General features: G+C 38.1%; 1 protein-coding gene across 1 annotated transcript in view; it reads left to right on the top strand.

Moving 5' to 3' along the window:
* HYDIN (HYDIN axonemal central pair apparatus protein) overlaps nucleotides 1-19,141 on the top strand; it is a 595,027-nt gene that overhangs the window by 190,866 nt on the left and 385,020 nt on the right. The window contains 1 exon segment of the mRNA XM_053719498.1: nucleotides 6,361-6,599. Coding sequence (XP_053575473.1) covers nucleotides 6,361-6,599 — 239 coding nt within the window.

The raw sequence follows: 19,141 nt of genomic DNA, 5'->3' as shown, positions 1-19,141 counted from the left end.
ATACAAAGTTACCTGTAAAATAAATATAAATCCTAAAATAGCTACAATGTAATTATTAATTATATTGTATCTATCTTAGGGTTTATTTTACAGGTAAGTATTTAGTTTTAAATAGGAATAATTTATTAAAGTATAGTGTAGTGTTAGGTGTAATTGTAACTTAGGTTAGTTTTTATTTTACAGGTAAATTTCTCTTTATTTTAGCTAGGTAGCTATTAAATAGTTAATAACTATTTAATAGCTATTGTACCTAGTTAAAATAAATTGAAATTTGCCTGTAAAGTAAAAATAAATCCTAACATAGCTACAATATAATTATTATTTATATTGTAGCTATATTAGGGTTTATTTTAAAGGTAAGTATTTAGTTTTAAATAGGATTAATTTAGTTCATAATAGAAATATTATTTAGATTTATTTAATTAATATTTAAGTTAGGGGGTGTTAAGGTTAGTGTTAGACTTAGGTTTAGGGGTTAATAATTTTATTACAGTGGCGGCGGTGTAGTGGGGGGCAGGATAGGGGTTAATAAATTTATTATAGGTGGCGACGGTGTGGGGGGGCAGGATAGGGGTTAATAAATGTAATATAGGTTGCAGGCGGGGTCCGGGAGCGGCGGTTTAGTGGTTAAACTATTTATTTAGTTGCGGCGAGGTGCGGGATCAGCAGGATAGGGGTTAATAACTTTATTATAGAGGGCGACGGTATAGGGGGGGCAGGATAGGGGTTACTAGGTAGAATGTAGGTTGCGGCGGTGTCCGGGAGCGGCGGTTTAGGGGTTAATACATTTATAAGAGTTGCGGCGAGGTCTAGGAGCGGCGGTTTAGGGGTTACTAACTTTATTTAGTTGTGGGGGGCTCCGGGGGCGCCGGTATAGGGGGTAGAACAGTGTAGTTAGTGTGAGTGCTTAGTGACAGGCTAGCAATAAAGCTGTATAAAAGCCGAAGAGCAGCGAGATCGGATGAGTGATAACTCTCACAGTCCGCTGCTCATCGCCCTGTACTTGGTGCACGGCTTTTTGACAGCTTTTTTGATAACTTAGGCAAATTTTTGCAGGTCCGCGGCGGCGATGTGAGGCGAGCTTAGGCGGGCGTATTGGGCCGGCGAAGGCAGGAAAAGTAGACGCGTTGATAACTACCCCCCTCAGTCTCTACGGAAAAGGCTTGAGAATAGAGGTTATCCAGTCAGGGTCATTGATGATGCAATGGAGGATACCTATAAAATTGATCGTTCCAGCCTCTTAAAATACAATAGCTGTAACAGGCAGTCCAGAAGTCAAACTGATAGGAAACCATTGTTTATTACTAAATATTCTATGCAATATTACCAAATCTGCAACATCATTAAAAGATATCTTCCCATATTATATGGGGATGACCTTTTGAAAGATGTGGTTAGTGATGGTTGCAGGTTTGTGTATAAAAGGAACCTCACTATAGGCAATATTGTGTCCCCAAGCCAACTTCGAGCCCCTAGAAACCAGAGCTCTTGGCTTAGACATAATGGAACTTATAGATGTGGAAAAAATTGCAAGGCCTGTGAATTTGTTAAAGTAGGACCCAGCTTTACTTCCTATGTTACCAGAGATGAATATAACAATAAGGGATGTGTCAATTGTTCTACTACCTTTGTGGTTTATTTAATTGGATGTACGGACCACATATTACAATATATTGGCATGACAAGCCGTGACGTACGTACTAGGATACGTAAGCATTTGGGCTATATTAAGAAGAAAATTGATTGTTCAGAATTAGCCAGACATTTTATTACAGTACATGGGGGTGATGTGCGCAACTTTGAATGGAATGCAATAGAGACCATAAATAGAGCCCCGAGGGGAGGTGATAAATGGTCTATCCTTGCTAGACAAGAGGTTTATTGGATCAATAAGATGCGCATATTAACCCCCTATGGATTTAATTCAGAAAATGATATTATCAATTTTTGGGAATAGGTGTTCAACAAAATTAATGCACGTATTTTGGTAGTGTTATCTGATGTGTCTTTGTTTGTTCACCTTTATATACACCTTAGGTAATAATTTTTGGTTTTGGCTTTCATTATAGGGAGGCTTAGGTCCTCTATTAATGTTACCCACATGCTTTGATTCGTCCCACTAAATTGTAATTATTTGAATTTGATCTTCATCTACCTCATTGATAATATTTGGAATGTTAAAAATTTTGATATTCAAATATATATCTTTTGTTAGCTTGAGGGTTTTGTAAATACTTATTAGCAATACTCATTTCAAGTTCCTGCTTAATGTTCTTATCTTAGGTGCAGTGACTGATGGGGTGGCATGATGCATATATTTCCTATTCATGAGCTAAATATATTTGGGCACAGTATTAATATGAGTATATCCAGTAGCTTTAACTTGCAGCATGGTTTAAATCTTTAATTAATTCAGCCCAGCAGTTATTGAGTTGCTCTTTTTAAATGATCTCATATTATCTAAATGCTATCAGTTGCTCTTTTGTTAATATACTATGTAAATCAGCCTTCCACATTCACAGACCCACTTCAATGTATATATATATTTATTTATTCCATTTGAAACAATTTTGTATTTTCTTTTGTGTGATTCATGTCTGTTTAATTCTTATGCAGCGTTAAGGGTTAATAACTTTTGTTCTCTTGTAAGGGAGGGAAGGGGAAGGGTGTGTTATGTTTTAACCAATGGGGAACATTTTACCTTTGTAAATAAGGGTGACACCTGTATGAATTTATGTCTATGATTACGGCTATACCTTGCCAAAACATGTAAGACTTATTCGTCTCTCCCCCTACCTTGATGTACCTCCATGTTTTTAATAATACTGGATTTGGATCCTGAATAAAGTTTAGACGTTTTATCTACACTAAGTGGCATTTCTCTGGACTTATTTTTTCTACATAACAGTGTGGTGTTAGGGGATAGGAGATACTGTGATTCTGATATGGGAGGTTCATTATAGTCAATTAAGATCCCATACGGGATTTGTATGTTAATCTATTGTAGATAGCAGGTCTCCATTAAAATAGTGAACCAAATTAGTTATATAATATTGTGATATACAAGTGCCCAACGTGTATAAGACAAGTATGGTTCTCCGTAGTGCTGGATTGGGAGGGGGGTAGTCTAAGGGGGGTTTGCGAATCACATAGGGATATTATCAAACTGGTTACTTTAAGGGTCACATATACACTATTAAAGGGATTACTGTAAAATAGGTCAATCTCTGTACCAAGTTCTACAATGGTGCTAGTATAATGACTGAGAAATATTAAACATACAATATGTGCAATATCTAAAATATGACATAGAAATACATGGAGGAAACAGTATTATAACTTAAGAACAATTTGCACAATAGGAGAATAGTTGAGATAAAAGCGTGGTAACTTGTTCTGTTGCACACCTACTTTTAGATGGTTTAAGTTTAAAACCTTACCATTTAGGATTCTTGATGATCAGGAATCTATGACTTACACTATTATCTGTCATTACTAGTATTAGATAGAAAGACTGCTAATCGTGTGTAGATAATGCTATTGGAAGCACATGTGGGAAAAGAGCTGGGCTTTGGCAGGTTACATAATTCCAATGGGAAACATATGAACTTGTATATTTAGTGATCATTAGAGAAGTGTACAGCAGGTACTAACATAAACTACATAGAGTTATTTTCCAAGGTGGAAACAGTAGCAGTAAAGCCAGGCACAGAGTAAAAACACAATCCCACATCAAATCCTTAGCCACATAGAAGTAGAACAGCATTGGTTTTTCAGTTTACTACGGCAGAGAAGGTTCCTTTTAATCTGATCTATCCCATATCTTGCAATAATAAAGTTCCCTAGTTTAACCTACCCCAGAGCAGTACCATAACTGCTGCCACAAGTCCAGCAAAATGGGGGGATGATAGTGTTCCTGGGCAGGAGATTAAGTGACAAGCATGATCTCTCTACGATGTGGATGAGAGTGCTGTGGATCAAAACTTATGCCGTGCCTATGTATCCGGCTATCTCTTAAAGTAGCCCGTCACACTCGGTCAAGGAGCCCTCTTCACCTCCGGGGGGACAAGCCGCTTCCCAACCCAGGGGAATCGAGGGCAACATCTCCTAGCACACCTCAGATAGGGGAAAGCTTGGCAGCTCAGCGCTTCCAGTTGGTCTGTATTTAGCACATGGTAAGATCCGTGCAGCGTGTCCGGTGTGATCATTGTAGGTCTTAGAACTAAAGACTTCAGCGTTGGTAAGGTTAAAGGGATACCAATGGCACTACACGAATTAAATAAATCCCTTATGTCCGCAATTAAGCCATATAGTGAGGCAGGGGAATGGGTGCTGTGTATAAACCAAATATATACAAAATAAAGTGTGGTATTATATACATTTCCTGTTAGGTGTATATTTAATAATCTGGCAATAATATAGAAACTCAGCACTTCAGTATTTTACTTTAGACTTTTATTATTGCGATAGCTGCACGAGCGGCACATCAGCACCTACAGATATAATTCATATATAAATACTATTCTATTGATGCATTATACTTGATAACCGAGCGAATCATTTGTTGGACTCAATAATATCTAGGGATAATGTTGTCTCGTAACATTTGTACATATATGATCATTTTAGATTGCATCCATCACGCTGGCTGTCAGTAAAGTAATTTGGTATAACTTTCATCTTTTGTTATAAGCATGAATATTGTTTATGCTCAATCATACTGTAAATAATAAGTCTGATGAAGTATACCTATATTATTCACTCAAGTTACCTTATTGCTGTACACCACAACATTTGGATACACAACCTTTAGATAGTTTGCAATAGCTTACCAATCATTCATATAAGCTATAATAGGTTGTGTTACCACTACACCAAGTGACTAGATATTACCCATGTTGTACCACATGACATGGGATACCTAACATAGTTATCTTACTACTTGCGGGCAATTTTGGCACCTTAATAGCTTTTCATCCCTACGCCTTATACATACGATATTATTAATGACAACAACTCTTTGAATACTTTATTGGTGTTATACATTAGTGTAAATTTACCGTGTGTTATTTTTCTGTAGGGGTTATATGTGTTACATGGTATTCCTTTGTATTATGTATTACAATACCAACCCGTGGCACTTATATTCATTCACTACAATCGGTACCTACGTGTGTTTTTAATAATTATCCTATTTTACCTTTAGACCTCAATAAAAGTTATATTTTATTTATCATTAGTTTGTTCTCCCTCCTTTCTCTAAATCCATATGAATAGTTAATAATAAGTTCATTCTAACATCTATTACAAATAGTCCCAGGAGTGCTATATGTGTATTCTTCTCTTCTTTTTGTATAGCGTTGGTAAGGTGTTTATCACAGCCTGCTCGCTCTCATTTGTACACAGTGGCGGCTCTGCTGGTTTTTTCAAAGACACACATAGCTCTTTCAGATCGGTGAACTTGCGGTCCATATGCTGCTTAAAAAACTTCAGTTGGACTCTTAAAGCATTATAAAGCTTCTTCATAGTTATACAGTTGGGAGAATATTGCAGTCCTTAGGAAATTGTAGTACCCCAGTTATCTGGGGGGGGGGGGGGTGTCGAGGTCTCTCAATAGGGGAACTGCTTAAGGCCTCGGCGGTAGAACAGAGCTTGAAATCTCATGTGGGCTTCACATTTTGGACGTCCAGCTGCCCTACGAATAGTAGTGAGTAACCTTCTTCTAGTTATTTCTTTTGAAGAAAGACGGCGTAATAGTAGCCTTTGGTCCGAAGCTTCTAAACATGCGACTGAGCGCCATCTTGGCTCTGACTCGCCCCCAGGTTTTTACATTCTTTTACTCCTCAAAACTTTGTTCATCTGCTTTTCTTGTGAGTTTTAATTGAAACCTTTTTCTTTTTTTTTAATATGTCAGTAGTGAATAATAGATTAGCTAAAGAACTAAGCTTAAACTTATTAGACAGATCTAGCAACCAAAGTTCACAAAGTAAATGTGATCAGGGTATCATGTTGTTGGCACAAAATCAGTTACCTTGGTGCACTGCTTAGCCAAATCCTGTCTTTCGCCTCTGTGTTTTAGTGCAACAACCATTATCGCTTTCAGATATCATGTTATGTTATCATGTTTCCAGGGCCATTAGTAGAATCAGAGGAACACAGGTCATAACCATTGTTTATTTTTGCTCTATGTTTGAAACATTTTGGAGATTTTCAAGGGCCATATATTTTATTTGTCACGTGTGACCTAAAACATTATAACTAATACTGACATTTAAATCAGATTTTTTTTTAACATCAATACTCATTGTTTGTACTTGTTTGACCTTTTTTTGTGCTGACAATTGAAACTTTTTTTAACAGATGGGTAAATTTTCTCGATGGCGTGTGGATCCTAGCAGTGGAGAGATCCCTCCCGAGGGAGTGGGGTATCTGACTCTTGTGGCGCATTTGAATGACACCATACAGTTTAATGACAAGGTTCAGCTAATCATTGAAAATAGCAACACTTACCTAATTCCTCTTCAAGCAACGGGCATTGGGACAACCATCGTCACGGACAGAACATTTGCCCCTGTTCTGAACTTGGGAACCCATTTCAGGTAAAAAGAATATTACAAAGTGTGAATGGGGAGTAGATGGTATCATGAGACAAAGCCGCAGATACACATTTAGATATTTAACAGTTCTCTCCCATGAACCAAGATTGACCCCAATGTAACACATTATATTAAAGGTGACTGGTCACTGCCGGATGACAGATCTTTTGACCTTTGTTAAATACTTAAAGTAACATGGAAGTCACAATAAGATTTTCATGATTCCTGCTGTGTTTGTATAAAATGATTACAAACAGTGCTGTCACATAGGGCTCAAAGCCTGTGTACGATTCTGAGCCTGTCTCAGTTTGTCCTCATGGATGAGCTGCGTTTAACAAAAAATACCAAAGGAAAGAAGTACATTGGGAAGCTCTGTCTCAATCATGTAAGTTTAATTGTGAATTAAATATCAATTTAAATGCTTTGGGATATTCAGATCTATCATCATCTTATTTGTTTTCTTAAAGGGACATAAACAAAATTAAATCTTCATGATTGAGACAGAGCATGCAATTGTAAATTCACTTCTATTATCAAATCTATTTTTTTCTCTTATCCTTTATTGAAAAGTATATGTAAATATCCTCAGCAGCAGCAATGCACTACCATTTGTCTCATGTTATATGCTCAGCAAGCTGCCATAATGCATTGCTGCTCTGGAGCTGACTTTACTTCTACTTCCCTGGTGGAATGATCTAAAGCCATTTTTCACCCTGAAAACAGGGTGTCTTGCTAAGGGGCGTATGCTGCATTTTCGTATGGGAAGGAGATGCAAAAAAGACAATGATTTAACACCTACTCAAATTTACAAAACCTACTGAATTTCAAATAAGCAGTAGATGTATTTTTTATCCCATTTTCCGTTCCCCTGTATCATGTGACAGACATCAGCCAATCCCAGAATAGTATATGCATACCCTGTGAGCTTATGCACATGCTCAGTAGGACCTTGTTCACCAGAAAGTGTGTATCTAACAAAATTGTGCAAATTTTTTTAATGGAAGTAAATTGGAAAGTGTCTTAAAACCACATGCGCTTTCTGAATCATACAAGTTTATTTTGACGTGAGTGTCCCTTTAAGGTGTACACAAATCTTAATAAAATTCTTCACCAAAAATCGTATTTTATAAAAAACGTAAAATTTGTATGTAAATTACACAGGAATAAATCATATTAAATATGCACAGCGTAAATCCTAATTTATGTACACTGCATGCGCAAAAACTAAATTCATACTTATAAGCACAAAATACAAAGATTAATAGTTGTTTTATCATAAATTGGGCTGAACATGGGCAAATATGAAATTGTCTCGCGAATCCCAGCGTAGTTCTGTAAAGATTTTTGCACTACAGATCTCACATTTTTTTCTAGCAAACTAAAAGCTGGAGAGCTTTTCTCAAAACACTCAAAATACTTATCACTCTAATAGAAAAACACATGCATACAAAAATAGAAGCGATTGTAAGATGCTATACACAGAAAGCAGCGTAATGTCATTTCTATTGGCTGCAGGATTTAATTTTTAAAGTGTTCCCCCTGCTCACTGCTAACTTCACTCCACGGTGCGGTGTCCCTTTTCAGCGAGCTCTATTACTTTCAATAGGAGACATCTCGCCACTCGCAGGGACTGCCCCTTTTTACGATAATTCCTGCGAGGGTCAGCGTGAAAAACCACCACGTTTAAAACATCAGGCCCATAGTTGTATGTAAGTAATAGTGGAATAATGAAAAGCTCTAACAAATCTATTTGCCATTTTATATCTCTTTAAATGGTCAATAAACTTGATTTTTTCTTTTATGATTTAGCATACAATTTAATCACCATTCCAATTGACTTCTGGTATTAAATTTGCTTTATTCTCATGGTATTGTTGAAGGAGTAGCAATGCACTAGTGGGAGCTAGCTGAATATACAGTTGCAAGAAAAACTATGTGAACCCTTTGGAATGATATGGATTTCTGCACAAATTGGTCATAAAATGTGATCTGATCATCATCTAATCAGCAGTAGTAGGTGTTTCTCCCTAGTGAGGCTCAAGATGTAAGCGGGGAGGGGATCCCAAGAGTTATATGTGCAAATGTGTTTGGTTGGAAAAAAGTGCATATAATGTGCAGTGTCCCAATATTGAATTTCAAAGTCCGTATTTATTATGTTCTGCGGTATACATTTATGGTAGCAGTATCGGAAATTAAAGAAAAGGCAACAACTCACCAGGGTGTCAACTGCCTTTACATCCGAATGTTTGCCTACCGTCCCGCTTCTCCGTGGGAACTCTGCACTCTGTGTTGTCTTCGGCGTCCTTTACAATGTTGCGATGTTACTCCGCTGTAATTGGCCTAGATTCCATACACTTCCGGTCCGTATCGTGCCGCACGACCAATGGAATCCCCTGCTACGTTGCCGTAGCCCCTAGCACAATGATGACGTGTGGTATGCCGAAATCCAACCCGGTAAGTATAATCAGAATAGTTTGCAAATAAACCGGTTGAGTCTCAAGGCATATTTTGAATAAAACTCTTGCAGCTTTATTATAAACAAAATTCTTTTTCTCTTCACAAACAGGTGGATAAATTCTTCTTTAAAAAACAGTATATTTTCATAAGATAAGCTGGAGCAGTACTGTCTTATGCGTTTCGGCTTGGTGTCAGCCTTACTCATAGACATACTGAAATGGGTGTACACCATGCTTAAATAGCCCAGTGTCTTCCATTATCAGCTGCTCCAGCTGAATGTATTTTAATGTCATGGTAACACTACAAGACAATGTAAACAGAGTATTAACTGTTATGCCCCAAAGAATGAAATGTTGCCATGTTTTTATTGAACACACCATGTAAACATTCACAGTGCAGGTGAAAAAGTATGTGAACCCCTAGACTAATAACATCTCCAAGAGCTAATTGGAGTGAGATGTCAACCAACTGAAGTCCAATCAATGAGATGAGATTGGAGGTGTTGGTTACAGCTGCCCTGCCCTATAAAAAACACACACCAGTTCTGGGTTTGCTTTTCACAAGAAGCATTGCCTGATGTGAATGATGCCTCGCACTAAAGAGCTCTCAGAAGACCTACGATTAAGAATTGTTGACTTGCATAAAGCTGGAAAGGGTTATAAAAGTATCTCCAAAAGCCTTGCTGTTCATCAGTCCACTGTAAGACAAAATGTCTATAAATGGAGAAAGTTCTGCTGCTACTCTCCCTAGAAGTGGCCTTCCTGTAAAGATGACTGCAAGAGCACAGCGCAGACTGCTCAATGAGGTGAAGAAGAATCCTAGAGTGTCAGCTAAAGACTTACAAAAGTCACTGGCAAATGCTAACATCCCTGTTAGCGAATCTACAATACGTAAAACACTAAACAAGAATGGATTTCATGGGAGGATACCACAGAGGAAGCCACTGCTGTCCAAACAAAACATTGCTGCACGTTTACAGTTTGCACAAGAGCACCTGGATGTTCCACAGCAGTACTGGCAAAATATTCTGTGTACAGATGAAACCAAAGTTGAGTTGTTTGGAAGAGACACACAACACTATGTGTGGCGAAAAAGAGGCACAGCACACCAACATCAAAACCTCATCCCAACTGTGAAGCAAGGGGTCATGAGCTCAAGCTAAAGGGTAGTAGATTCAGGAGTAATTTGAGGAAGCACTTCTTTACAGAAAGAGTGATTGATTTATGGAATAAACTTCCTCAAGAGGTAGTAGCAACAAACACTGTGGGGGACTTTAAAAATGCATGGGACAAGGATAGGGCTATCCTACGAACTAGATAAGTTTATACTGTTAGGTAAGGTGGGGCAGACTTGCTGGGCCTATGGCTCTTATCTGCCGTCAATATCTATGTTTCTATGTTTCTATGGTGGTGGGGCATCATGGTTTGGGGCTTCTTTGCTGCGTCAGGGCCTGGACGGATTGCTATCATCGAAGGAAAAATGAATTCCCAAGTTTATCAAGACATTTTGCAGGAGAACTTAAGGCCATCTGTCTACCAGCTGAAGCTCAACAGAAGATGGGTGTTGCAACAGGGCAATGACCCAAAGCATAGAAGTAAATCAACAACAGAATGGCTTAAACAGAAGAAAATACGCCTTCTGAAGTGGCCCAGTCAGAGTCCTGACCGCAATCTGATTGAGATGCTGTGGCATGACCTCAAGAAAGCGATTCACACCAGACATCCCAAGAATATTGCTGAACTGAAACAGTTCTGTAAAGAGGAATGGTCAAGAATTACTCCTGACCGTTGTGCACGTCTGATCTGCAACTACAGGAAACGTTTGGTTGAAGTTATTGTTGCCAAAGGAGGTTCAACCAGTTATTAAATCCAAGGGTTCACATACTTTTTCCACCTGCACTGTGAATGTTTACATGGTGTGTTCAATAAAAACATGGCAACATTTCATCCTTTGTTTGTTATTAGTTTAAGCAGACTGTGATTGTCTACTGTTGTGACTTAGATGATGATCAGATCACATTTTATGACCAATTTGTGCAGAAATCCATATCATTCCAAAGGGTTCACATACTTTTTCTTGCAACTGTATTGTCTTAGCTAAAGACAAGAGGCATACATGTGCAGCCACCAATCAGCAGCTAGCTCCTAGTATGACATTGCTGCTTCTAAGCCTACCCAGGTATTCTGTTAAAAATAGGATACCCAGAGAAAAAGCTAATTAGATAAAGGAGTAAATTGGAAAGTGCTGTATCTGAATCATAAACGTTTAATTTTCATTTTTTTATTCCTTTAATTGCTTTTGCAGACCTTGATTTTACATTTATAACTGTTGTAAAAGTAGCTGTGGTTTTACTACAGTATTTTCCCCTCCCCCTTGCAAGATGGAATCCTTTGTGCTTAGCTCTTATAGTATGAAAACTCCAACTGGCTCAGCAGCTGTTGGGCACAAGTAATGAGTGTGCTGAAGGCTAGATAATTATTATACTAACGCTATGCAGTCAGGGCACCCTCCCTACACCAGATGGATAACCTCCCTTCAGCCAGTGTGATATGCTGCACATACCAGAGCACATCTGTGTACAATTGTGAGTGACTGATAAAGTTCAATTGTGCCAGGTGCCAACAGAAGCAAACAGAAATATACTGATGTAGCGGATTGTAGAAGAGACAGTTTATTGCACTGGTTTGAAACTGTGTGTATAATCTACAAAGCATTGCAAGGACCTTCACTGTTTTTGTCAATTTGTTTTACTGCCTTATTTCTTCCTTTATTACACCTGTCTTAAATATCAATGGAAAATGTAGGAGGAAATGAGTCTGCAGACAGCAGAGGTTGGCACGGCTCATGGCAATAATATGAATAAGAAGATTGCTTTAGGTTCTAGTTCTCCTTTTCCTTGCCTTTTGTTTGTGTAGCTCATCTGATACTCGGTTCATTGTGTGATTGATCAAAACTTGATGATGCTCTGTAGTGCACAGCAATGGTTGGCAACATAATGCCTTAATAAGCTGCCACATGGCATTTTAACCCATTTGCCACTGTGCTTTTCATCTATTGCCGCTCAGGGAAGTGATCTTCTGGGAGACAGGTAGTTAATGAAGCAATTTGAGCGATGAGTGCTAAGTTTGCCTCCTTTGCAAACAAAATACTTTGTACCCCTATGATACATTGTCCCATGTTCTTTTTCTGTCAGTGCCTTTGTTTTGTACCTTGCAAAGGATAATAGCACACAGAGCAAGGTAACACCAGTGTAACTTCATCTGTAAGACAATATGCTGGTACAGAGGGTGAGGATAAAGAGAGTAACCCAAGCATACCATGACTCCTTTCTGCTTTATTTAGGTCTGTTGGGCGCCTAGACTTTTTTTCCCCATCCATTAGGATTATAATGAACTTTTTGACAAGGACCAAAGGGCAAGATTTTAAAAATTATGTGAAGAACCCAAACAGCATGAAATGCAGATAGATTCATCTAGTTACAACTTGCACTTTAAATCCATTTATTTGCAAAGCCCCAGTAAATTACAGAGTAAAATAATGTAGAAATGATTAATACAATGATACAGCTTTGAATATAGCTAAAGCTCTCTGCTCTGGCAAGAAATCGTATTAGTATCGTGAGGTCCGTCAAACAATTTCATATGGATAAATCTATCTTGAGAGCTGCTGATCTTACTATGCTGGGTATGGATGTGAAGGATAGACACATTACATTATATTGCTCAAAATCACACCAAAGATTTTGCGGGATTTCTTCCCATGCTGCTGAGCTTTAGCTCGGAACATCTTCTAATCATTTAAAATACAAGCTGGATGCAAATATTAGGTGGACATATCCTTCTATGGGCCAGATTACTAGTGGGGCGCTAATTAACGCTCAAGCGGTAACTGTGCTAGATTAAGCTTTTTGTGAGCGTCGGGTTGCACCCGTATTATGAGTTTAAAGTAAACTGTTTTCGCTCATGCACTAACCCGAGCAGTGCACGTTCACATATTTCCCCATAGAAGTCAGTGGAGAAAAAAAAGTGGAAAAGAAACCAAACACTCCACTCGCATGCAAATCCCAATGCATATTCTCATGTGTGCTAACCTGACATGAAAATATGAATATTTCACATTCCAATGTTCTTCACATAGCAGAATATGTTCTATTTATTCATAAATACATATTTCTACATATATCTGATGGTATTTTGGTACAATATATGTCTATACTGTATATGATTACATATAAGTATAGATATATACAAATATATATAAGAATATACAGTATATTTAGAAATACTTAGAACATATTCTGCATAAATATGTTTTTCATGTTTTCAACTGCAAAGGGCTCCAATGCACTTATATATATATATATATATATATATGCAATAGGCCAGCACTCACTGTCCTATAAATATTCATATATATATATATATGTCTTATGTATTTCATGTATTTATGTGTTTTTATGTGTGTAAATGTCTGTATATACATTTATATACATAAATACATATGTACACATATATACATACATATCCATCTTTAGACATGTATATGCATGTATGTCAATGTTAAAGCCATTTGCCTTCCTTTTTTTTCTATCACCTTAGATCTCATATCTTTGATCCCTTATAACATTTGTATGTAATTTTTTTACATCCTTTTTACTAGATGGTGTTATTATGAGTCTAAGTGTACTCTGTAATGTATTTTTTATGTGTTTTGTTACACTTTTTTGTTTTACGAAACAGTTAAGCAGAGCGTTGATGACACGGTAGTCATTCTAGCGTAAATAGTGATTGCGCTCATGTGATTGCATTTACTTGCAACTCGTAATACCAGTGGTTTAACGATGTTTACTCTTCAGCTTTGCATTTTGTTTTCTGTAGTGTAGTGACATATAGTGGTCCCACCTGCTCTATACATATCTCTTAATGTGCGCCCCTGTGAGTTAGACAGTTTGTGCAGGCAAATGGCAGCACTCCAAGTAAACAGTGAATCAGAAAAAGAGTTAGGATTCACTGTTACTATTAATTAATTGGGACTCGATTTGAAAAAGTGGATGTGCATGCTCAATGCCGATTGTGAGTACAAGCTTGTAAAAAAATAAATCCTAACCCATTGAACCAAGAGCCATGTGGCACAGCAAATTATTGGATGACAAAGGCAAACATCACCAGGCCAAAAACATAATTTCTTTCATGTAATTAGCAAGAGTCCATGAGCTAGTGACGTATGGGATATACATTCCTACCAGGAGGGGCAAAGTTTCCCAAACCTCAAAATGCCTATAAATACACCCCTCACCACACCCACAATTCAGTTTTACAAACTTTGCCTCCGATGGAGGTGGTGAAGTAAGTTTGTGCTAGATTCTACGTTGATATGCGCTCCGCAGCAAGTTGGAGCCCGGTTTTCCTCTCAGCGTGCAGTGAATGTCAGAGGGATGTGAGGAGAGTATTGCCTATTTGAATGCAGTGATCTCCTTCTACGGGGTCTATTTCATAGGTTCTCTGTTATCGGTCGTAGAGATTCATCTCTTACCTCCCTTTTCAGATCGACGATATACTCTTATATATACCATTACCTCTGCTGATTCTCGTTTCAGTACTGGTTTGGCTTTCTACAAACATGTAGATGAGTTTCCTGGGGTAAGTAAATCTTATTTTCTGTGACACTCTAAGCTATGGTTGGGCACTTTGTTTATAAAGTTCTAAATATATGTATTCAAACATTTATTTGCCTTGACTCAGAATGTTCAACTTTCCTTATTTTTCAGACAGTCAGTTTCATATTTGGGATTATTCATTTAAATTATTCATTTTTTCTTACCTTCAAAAATTTGACTCTTTTTCCCTGTGGGCTGTTAGGCTCGCGGGGGCTGAAAATGCTTCATTTTATTGCGTCATTCTTGGCGCAGACTTTTTTGGCGCAAAAATTCTTTTCCGTTTCCGGCGTCATACGTGTCGCCGGAAGTTGCGTCATTTTTTGACGTTATTTTGCGCCAAAAATGTCGGCGTTCCGGATGTGGCGTCATTTTTGGCGCCAAAAGCATTTAGGCGCCAAATAATGTGGGCGTCTTATTTGGCGCTAAAAAATATGGGCGTCGCTTTGGTCTCCACATTATTTAAGTCTCATTTTTTATTGCTTCTGGTTGCTAGAAGCTTGTTCTTTGGCATTTTTTCCCATTCCTGAAACTGTCATTTAAGGAATTTGATCAATTTTGCTTTATATGTTGTTTTTTCTCTTACATATTGCAAGATGTCTCACATTGCATCTGAGTCAGAAGATACTACAGGAAAATCGCTGTCTAGTGCTGGATCTACCAAAGCTAAGTGTATCTGCTGTAAACTTTTGGTAGCTATTCCTCCGGCTGTTGTTTGTATTAATTGTCATGACAAACTTGTTAATGCAGATAATATTTCCTTTAGTAAAGTACCATTGTCTGTTGCAGTTCCTTCAACATCTAAGGTGCAGAATGTTCCTGATAACATAAGAGATTTTGTTTCTGAATCCATCAAGAAGGCTATGTCTGTTATTTCTCCTTCTAGTAAACGTAAAAAATCTTTTAAAACTTCTCTCCCTACAGATGAATTTTTAAATGAACATCATCATTCTGATTCTGATGACTCTTCTGGTTCAGAGGATTCTGTTTCAGAGATTGATGCTGATAAATCTTCATATTTATTTAAAATGGAATTTATTCGTTCTTTACTTAAAGAAGTATTAATTGCTTTAGAAATAGAGGATTCTGGTCCTCTTGATACTAATTCGAAACGTTTAGATAAGGTATTTAAATCTCCTGTGGTTATTCCAGAAGTTTTTCCTGTTCCTAATGCTATTTCTGCAGTAATTTCCAAAGAATGGGATAAATTGGGTAATTCATTTACTCCTTCTAAACGTTTTAAGCAATTATATCCTATACCGTCTGACAGGTTAGAATTTTGGGACAAAATCCCTAAAGTTGATGGGGCTATTTCTACCCTTGCTAAACGTACTACCATTCCTACGTCAGATGGTACTTCGTTTAAAGATCCTTTAGATAGGAAAATCGAATCCTTTCTAAGAAAAGCTTATCTGTGTTCAGGTAATCTTCTTAGACCTGCTATATCATTGGCTGATGTTGCTGCAGCTTCAACTTTTTGGTTGGAAACTTTAGCGCAACAAGTAACAAATCATGATTCTCATGATATTATTATTCTTCTTCAGCATGCTAATAATTTTATCTGTGATGCCATTTTTGATATTATCAGAGTTGATGTCAGGTTTATGTCTCTAGCTATTTTAGCTAGAAGAGCTTTATGGCTTAAGACTTGGAATGCTGATATGGCTTCTAAATCAACTCTACTTTCCATTTCTTTCCAGGGTAACAAATTATTTGGTTCTCAGTTGGATTCTATTATCTCAACTGTTACTGGTGGGAAAGGAACTTTTTTACCACAGGATAAAAAATCTAAAGGTAAAAAAAGGGCTAATAATCGTTTTCGTTCCTTTCGTTTCAACAAAGAACAAAAGCCTGATCCTTCATCCTCAGGAGCAGTTTCAGTTTGGAAACCATCTCCAGTCTGGAATAAATCCAAGCCTGCTAGAAAGGCAAAGCCTGCTTCTAAGTCCACATGAAGGTGTGGCCCTCATTCCAGCTCAGCTGGTAGGGGGCAGGTTACGTTTTTTCAAAGAAATTTGGATCAATTCTGTTCACAATCTTTGGATTCAGAACATTGTTTCAGAAGGGTACAGAATTGGTTTCAAGATGAGACCTCCTGCAAAGAGATTTTTTCTTTCCCGTGTCACAGTAAATCCAGTGAAAGCTCAAGCATTTCTGAATTGTGTTTCAGATCTAGAGTTGGCTGGAGTAATTATGCCAGTTCCAGTTCCGGAACAGGGGATGGGGTTTTATTCAAATCTCTTCATTGTACCAAAGAAGGAGAATTCCTTCAGACCAGTTCTGGATCTAAAAATATTGAATCGTTATGTAAGGATACCAACGTTCAAGATGGTAACTGTAAGGACTATCTTGCCTTTTGTTCAGCAAGGGAATTATATGTCCACAATAGATTTACAGGATGCATATCTGCATATTCCGATTCATCCAGATCATTATCAGTTCCTGAGATTCTCTTTTCTGGACAAGCATTACCAGTTTGTGGCTCTACCGTTTGGCCTAGCTACAGCTCCAAGAATTTTTTCAAAGGTTCTCGGTGCCCTTCTGTCTGTAATCAGTACCGTTTGGCCTAGCTACAGCTCCAAGAATTTTTTCAAAGGTTCTCGGTGCCCTTCTGTCTGTAATCAGAGAACAGGGTATTGTGGTATTTCCTTATTTGGACGATATCTTGGTACTTGCTCAGTCTTTACATTTAGCAGAATCTCATACGAATCGACTTGTGTTGTTTCTTCAAGATCATGGTTGGAGGATCAATTTACCAAAAAGTTCTTTGATTCCTCAGACAAGGGTAACCTTTCTGGGTTTCCAGATAGATTCAGTGTCCATGACTCTGTCTTTAACAGACAAGAGACGTCTAAAATTGATTGCAGCTTGTCAAAACCTTCAGTCACAATCATTCCCTTCGGTAGCCTTATGCATGGAAATTCTAGGTCTTATGACTGCTGCATCGGACGCGATCCCCTTTGCTCGTTTTCACATGCGACCTCTTCAGCTCTGTATGCTGAATCAATGGTGCAAGGATTACACAAAGATATCTCAATTAATATCTTTAAAACCGATTGTACGACACTCTCTAACGTGGTGGACAGATCACCATCGTTTAATTCAGGGGGCTTCTTTTGTGCTTCCGACCTGGACTGTAATTTCAACAGATGCAAGTCTCACAGGTTGGGGAGCTGTGTGGGGATCTCTGACGGCACAAGGAGTTTGGGAATCTCAGGAGGTGAGATTACCGATCAATATTTTGGAACTCCGTGCAATTTTCAGAGCTCTTCAGTTTTGGCCTCTTCTGAAGAGAGAATCGTTCATTTGTTTTCAGACAGACAATGTCACAACTGTGGCATACATCAATCATCAAGGAGGGACTCACAGTCCTCTGGCTATGAAAGAAGTATCTCGAATTTTGGTTTGGGTGGAATCCAGCTCCTGTCTAATCTCTGCGGTTCATATCCCAGGTATAGACAATTGGGAAGCGGATTATCTCAGTCGCCAAACGTTGCATCCGGGCGAATGGTCTCTTCACCCAGAGGTATTTCTTCAGATTGTTCAAATGTGGGAACTTCCAGAAATAGATTTGATGGCGTCTCATCTAAACAAGAAACTTCCCAGGTATCTGTCCAGATCCCGGGATCCTCAGGCGGAGGCAGTGGATGCATTATCACTTCCTTGGAAGTATCATCCTGCCTATATCTTTCCGCCTCTAGTTCTTCTTCCAAGAGTAATCTCCAAGATTCTGAAGGAATGCTCGTTTGTTCTGCTGGTAGCTCCGGCATGGCCTCACAGATTTTGGTATGCGGATCTTGTCCGGATGGCCTCTTGCCAACCGTGGACTCTTCCGTTAAGACTAGACCTTCTGTCTCAAGGTCCTTTTTTCCATCAGGATCTGAAATCCTTAAATTTAAAGGTATGGAGATTGAACGCTTGATTCTTGGTCAAAGAGGTTTCTCTGACTCTGTGATTAATACTATGTTACAGGCTCGTAAATCTGTATCTAGAGAGATATATTATAGAGTCTGGAAGACTTATATTTCTTGGTGTCTTTCTCATCATTTTTCTTGGCATTCTTTTAGAATACTGAGAATATTACAGTTTCTTCAGGATGGTTTAGATAAGGGTTTCTCCGCAAGTTCCTTGAAAGGACAAATCTCTGCTCTTTCTGTTCTTTTTCACAGAAAGATTGCTATTCTTCCTGATATTCATTGTTTTGTACAAGCTTTGGTTCGTATAAAGCCTGTCATTAAGTCAATTTCTCCTCCTTGGAGTTTGAATTTGGTTCTGGGGGCTCTTCAAGCTCCTCCATTTGAACCTATGCATTCATTGGACATTAAATTACTTTCTTGGAAAGTTTTGTTCCTTTTGGCCATCTCTTCTGCCAGAAGAGTTTCTGAATTATCTGCTCTTTCTTGTGAGTCTCCTTTTCTGATTTTTCATCAGGATA

Source organism: Bombina bombina, chromosome 1 (genome assembly GCF_027579735.1).
Source record: "Bombina bombina isolate aBomBom1 chromosome 1, aBomBom1.pri, whole genome shotgun sequence".
Lineage (NCBI taxonomy): Eukaryota > Metazoa > Chordata > Amphibia > Anura > Bombinatoridae > Bombina > Bombina bombina.
This window is presented reverse-complemented; position numbering and strand designations above follow the sequence as displayed.